This window comes from Apis dorsata, unplaced genomic scaffold, assembly GCF_000469605.1.
Source record: "Apis dorsata unplaced genomic scaffold, Apis dorsata 1.3 scaffold_383, whole genome shotgun sequence".
Classification (NCBI taxonomy): domain Eukaryota; kingdom Metazoa; phylum Arthropoda; class Insecta; order Hymenoptera; family Apidae; genus Apis; species Apis dorsata.
The window spans coordinates 304,168-310,585 of NW_006263645.1; the positions used below are offsets into that span (position 1 = coordinate 304,168).

Below are 6,418 nucleotides of genomic sequence, written 5' to 3' on the forward strand. Positions count from 1 at the left end.
TGTTAAATATAATTATATTATACATATAATTATATAATTATAATTTATATTAAGATATAAATATATTATTATTAATGCAAAAAAATATAATAATATTAAAAATGTATGAAAATAGTATACATATCTATTTGTTTCTTGAAAATTTTATTTATATTTAAATTATATACTTAAACTTTGAAATTGGAATAAATTTGGAATAAATTACTTCTTTCTATAAATAATAAACAAAAAATAATTTTAAAAGTTACATTGTACATCAAATTTCCGCATAAAAATTAACTGTAGATAAAATTATAGATAATATGAGTCATTAAGTTTATTAATTTTTAAAAATAAGGAAATTGACTTACCCAACTGCGCCATTAGATAAAACTTGAGTTTGTCTGTCCAAGGCTTCCTGTATTGCTTGAGGTGAATACAAATTGATAGGAGAGTTGAACTGTTTATTCACGAACATTGTCCTTTGTGCGGACATACTTGCGCTTTTGTATAAATTTCTAATTCTGAAAAATAACAAGTGATAAATAATATAAAAAATTTTATGTATAAAAATTTTAATTTCTGCATTTTTTTTTCAATAATATAAAAATTATTTTTTTATCATTGATATCATGGAACGAAGTATTGAATTTTTATTATATAATTTTTAAATGCAAAATATGATAAAAAACGATAAAACATGTCATAAGGAATTTTGTTATTATAACAACCAAGTTATTCACAATCCGTTAAGACATTATTTATAATAAAATAAAAATTTTTAATTATTCTTCGATTCATATTATAATTTTTTTTTATATATCATTTTATTTTATTATAATCATTTTATTTTATATCTTATATATAACTACTTAAAGAACAAAATTTATTTTTTTAAATAATAGATAATAAATAACTTGTAGTTTGACTTGTGATAAAATGTGCAAATGACCTTCGTAGCAATGTACTAGTAAAAACAGAAATAATTAACATTTATTGTATGTATAGTTATGTTAAATAACAAAATTGTTATTCAAATGATATATACGGTATATGTATGGATAAAACGATATATTATGAATATATTGCGATATGCTTCGATAAATAAGGTCAAATTAAGGAGAAAGAAATAAGGCATAAAGTATAATTATCGTTTGGCAAACTAACACAAGATTTGGACTAAATCATTCTAAACAAGCTTTAATTTAACATTTATGGTTACTAATTTAGAAAATTTTACGAATCTCTTATATGTTATGCCAACTTTTGTGTCGTAATTTTGACAGTAATTAACTAGGCAGTAGTTTTCAATCTAAATCGCGAAAAGAATCACATATTTTAATTGATAATTTTAATCTTTATCTCAATAACTAAAATTTTCGACATTATTCAATTCCTGATTTTAATAATTTTTCGTAATAAAATTCTAAACTTGGAATGTAAATCAAGAGATTTATAAAGATTTGCAAATAACAATAATATAACTAAATATTTGAATATTATTATTAATTCAAAGATAGTTTGTTTTTCAATCAAAAAATATTATATTTTCAAAATGTTTCTTAATTTATATCGGACTATTCACAAATAATTTATATTTGACTATTTGCAAATAATTTAAATATTGCAAAATGAATCGTAAATAATTTTAAATATTACAAAATAGAGTTGCAAATAGTTTCAATATTACAAAAGATATTTAATATTGCTCGACAAAATATTGGGAAACACTGAATTACAGTCATTTCTGATTGGACGATACATTACTGCGGATTGGCACGTGAATAATTATAAGAAGAGGATCGAACGTGCGATCTTCTAACATAAATACTATTAGCCAACGATGATTCATCGTCGAACTGATCGCATATTGTAACGAAGTAAAGTACAAACGCAAAAAGTGGGTCACGAATCATCGTCACGATGTTTCGGGATCGTTCGACGAATGTTTGGATATTTGATATCCAAACCGATGATGGTTGTACGAAAATTCGTGCCAAGAAATGTACTCAGGAGCGTAACATGAAAATGGGATCTGAATCACGAAATAGGAAAGCAGTAATCAGACATTTTCACATACATTAACTTTTAATTCTTATTATATTTGCATTATATTTGCTTCTTTCAATTTATAAGATATATTTTGAATTTACTGGCACGTATGATTTTTAAAAATTGAAAAACGTTTTATTTATGTTATTTAATTAAATTGACATGTAAAAAAACTGAAAGAACAAAAAAAAATTGTAAATATTAATATTTTAAATGTTAATGTTCCAATATTGTTATTGATATTTGTTTAATGATAAAAAGTTTATTTTTAAAACGGATAATCTTCTATGATTTTATATTTAAAATAGAAACTTTTTAAATTCCTTAGAAATATAATTTGAAGTCATAATAAATAAATCATATATTATATTTTAATTTAGTCGAAATGAAAAGTTATATTATAATATTGATCATAACTCAGGAGTTTCAAAGATATATTTTCTTCATAAAAAATTATGAGAACATTTATAATTATAATGAATATTTTGTTATTGTAATATTTTAAATTTTTTCGATAATATTATTATTCAAAAATGTTTTCATTTTGAAATAGATCATTTTATAGTAATAAGATAAAGAAAATAGTAAAATAATCTATATATGATCTATATATAGTAGTAAAATCTTTAATGATTCAAATATAAATAAAATGAAAATTACATTAATCTTCTATAAATGGTTCATTCATAATTATTCATTAATATTTTCTTGTTTAATTGATAGTAATATGTATAAGAAATTTGAAACTTATTAGTAAATAATAAAATAAAGTTCAAGATTCATAGATTCATTCAATAGTCAAGAACAAAAAAAATTTAAAACAATTAAAATTAAAAACTGCTTATGTTTATTAAATAAAAATCATATATGTATTATTATAAAATAAAATAAATTGTGATTGTATTTAAAACTTGTTTATCATTAAACTTGTTTATTAATATTTGAAGACATTTTCAATTCTAGATCAAAAATAAAAAGCATATCTCATATTCCTACTTTAATATACACATAATAATTGAAATATAAATGAAAAATCAATAATGAATAAAGCAAATATATATAATACAGAATTAAAACACAATTCTAAAAGTTTTTATACTGCAAAATAATAAAGATTTTTTTATTTGTAATTAAAAAATTATTTTTATTTAAAAAAAAATTGTCTATTTTAAAAAATGTTTTTAATATTTTTTATTGAAAAAAATTTTTAGATATAAAAAAAGAAAAGAAAAGAAAAGAAAAAAAATAATCTAAATTATTTTTTAAAACGAAAATGTTTAAAATTATATCTATAATTATGTTTAAATTAATTAATAAAATTAATTTAAAAATTTAAATAGTAAATAAACTGTTTCTATTTAAGTACTTCGTACTAGTTAAACTGTCAGTCTGGAACTCGGTTACGCCGTCATTAATGGCCGGAAACTCGAACGAAAACAGCGAAGAATTGAAAAACGAAGATGTACATGGGCAAAACGCACGTTTATCTTATGAAAGTTTCGGATTCTCTCTGACGCGTCACTGCTGGGCAGCCACCGGTAGTCTACCGAAGTTATTTTTGCTACGAAATTCCTCCGAATATATCTACATCGTCCGCAAAATCTCTACATCTCCCTCTTTTCACTTCGTGACCTGAAGCACCTAATGATACTTCTGGATCGTATTAGATTACAGTGGAATTGCAGATTCGACAATATATTGAGAAACTAGTCAAACCTTTCAAAAGATTTAGACGACAACTAATTTCAGAAATCTTTTTTGAAATATATAATCTATACAATTCCGTTTTCTTTATGTAATCGATATCTATTTAAGTTTTTTTATATTTTTTAATATTTAAACAATGTTTATATTACAAATTGCAATTAAAAATTAAGATTTATTAAAAATAAATTTTATTTGCAAGATAAAACATCATATCAGTTTTTCAAACAATTATCTATATCAAAATTTTGATTAACATTGTATCTGAAAATTTACGATCATATTTTTTAGTTTACATCGATATTTCTTTAATTATATATATTTACATAGTAATAATGTTTCTGAAAACGCGACAAGAAATGTTCAAAATGAAACTTTGTCCTTGTTTGCTAAATAAATATATATATATTTATACTACAAAATAGATACACACTATCTATTTTAACATGTATTACAATGTCATATTCATAAAAACCTTTAATTATGCTATATGTAATGATTTTTTATAACTATTTTTTTTTAAATCACAAATATTTTATAAAAAAATGAGATTGAATAACATTGAGATTTTTATTTAAAAAAAAAATTATGATATTTATTCTGTTTTTAATAAATAAAAACAATATAGATAAAATTGCATTTCTGATAGTAATTGTACTTATGTATTGTATAATTTAATATCAATAAATAAAAATTAAAACGTTATTCGAATTGATCGTTTAACATAAATAATATCATTCATATCATAGTCGATAATCGTTTAAAACGAGTTACCAACGACCGCTTTAAAAATCAATTGTATCGTATCGCAACTGGATATACAATCGTTGATATATTCAGTCGATTCCATAATCATTTGTTACCGACAGTTTCTTTTTATAATAAGTATAAAATTCAATCATTCTTAAACAAATAAAGCACAAATAAAACATAAAGCGAAAGCAAATTTAAAACTTGATGTTTTAAATTTTCGTGTAATATAGAAAAAAACCAAACATATAGATAAATTAATGGAATAGGCGGAGCATATTTCTTATCATATGTTTCACGCAAATATTTAAATATTCTTCGAATTGTATGATAACAAACTATTTATTCGAATAAAATAAACGGAAATCATTTGACATTTATTTATATAAAAATCATGAAAAATTATGAAAAAAATAAAAAAAAAATGTGATTGAATATATATATTTTTGTTTTTTTAATGAAATGAATTTAATGAATGATATATGATATAATGAAATGTTAAATATGTAAAATATATACACTTAAATGATTTTCTATTTTTATATATCACATTGTATAATTTGTATGAATTATGCGAATATAAAATCTTTGTTTATTGTTAATATTACCAAGAATTTTTATTAATAACACAATTCATATATTATTTTGTACTATGAAACCTCATCGCAAATATATTTTAAAAAATATAATGTTACATCGAAATACATTGTTAAATAAATTTTAAATCGTAATTAAATCACGTATATCTATATATATTTTTTGTTATAAATACATATTATAGCAAAAATTTGTATTATTTTTTTAGTTTTCTTTTACACATTTTTTTTCAATTAATTTCGTTCCGTTGTATCGTTATACAAATGAATCATCCCTTAAATCACTTGATGAAATTTCTGGATTTACAAGACGAAAATGCGAAGCATGAGGATCACAATGACGAGCACCTACCTTCGCGTTAAAACGCAAGGCACGCGGGTTCCTCAGTGGCGAAACACACTGGACGGAAAAGCGAAAGCACAAGAGAAGTAATGGGAATCACCCCCTCTCTATCGGAAGAATCGTCGAATCACTCTCCTTTCCTCTTCTGACTTGTTAGTTATTTTCGACCCTTATTCTCCACCAATCTTCATATCTAACAATGTTTTTGGCAAACGTAGGAAATTGTTTTGCGTTTCCTGAAATTCTCTCTTTTTAAATTGTTGACAACTTTCCAACAAACTTTGTTTACCATCGCAGATGCGATGGATACCATTTTCTTTTAAAATTACCTAGCATGCACTTATATCTGATGATAATGTTATCTTGATATAAATTATCCAATATTAAATATTGAATTGTTTGTTGCTTCAATTAATGAATACATAAATTTTAAATATATGTGACATATATATACTCATAATAAAAATTTTATATTTATATTACAGTTAAAACAGAAACTTATTTTTAGATATCTATATACTTCCTTATTAATATTTTTAGAAAATTTTATTTGGAAAAATATAATGAATAAAAGATTTTTGCATTTTGATTATTGCATTTTTGATTACAAAAAATTAATGAAATATAATTTATAGATATAGTAAATATAATAGATATAAATAATAAATATAATCCTTCTATTATAATATTTCATAATTCTAAAAAATCGATTGCATCAATATTATAAAAAACATATAAGTATAATAAAAAAATCCTTTTTAAAAATTTATTATAAAATTTAATTTTTAGTATGGGTAAAAAAAATTTAATTATATTTAAATAAATAATAATTATAATTAAATAAATAAATTTCATGATAATTAATTTGAAATTTTTAAATATGTTAATTATTTTTAAAATAAAACAAAAAATAAATTCTATATTCTTTAATTATAATAACAATATAAAATTATAAAAAATAAATTATTTATCTTTTATAATATATAATTTTCTT

At 21.3% G+C, this 6,418-nt stretch overlaps 1 protein-coding gene and 1 long non-coding RNA gene across 4 annotated transcripts in view; both read right to left on the reverse strand.

The window, feature by feature from the left end:
• LOC116186026 overlaps positions 1-3,906 on the reverse strand; it is a 16,151-nt gene extending 12,245 nt beyond the window's left edge. The window contains exons 1-2 of the long non-coding RNA XR_004150945.1: positions 3,405-3,906; positions 3,111-3,114 (exon numbers count right to left, since the gene is read on the reverse strand). This is a non-coding gene — a long non-coding RNA (uncharacterized LOC116186026). The remainder of the gene's footprint in view (positions 1-3,110; positions 3,115-3,404) is intronic.
• Positions 1-5,573, reverse strand: part of LOC102670579 (PDZ and LIM domain protein Zasp-like) — a 14,942-nt gene extending 9,369 nt beyond the window's left edge. Inside the window, exons 1-2 of one of the 3 annotated variants that reach the window (XM_006618993.2) lie at positions 5,434-5,573; positions 351-503 (exon numbers count right to left, since the gene is read on the reverse strand). In XM_006618993.2, the coding sequence (XP_006619056.1) occupies positions 351-475 (125 nt within the window). In that variant the 5' untranslated portion in view covers positions 476-503; positions 5,434-5,573. The remainder of the gene's footprint in view (positions 1-350; positions 504-5,433) is intronic. The other 2 variants (XM_006618990.2, XM_031512082.1) reach the window with 2 other exon arrangements.
• Between the last annotated feature and the right edge of the window lie 845 nt (positions 5,574-6,418).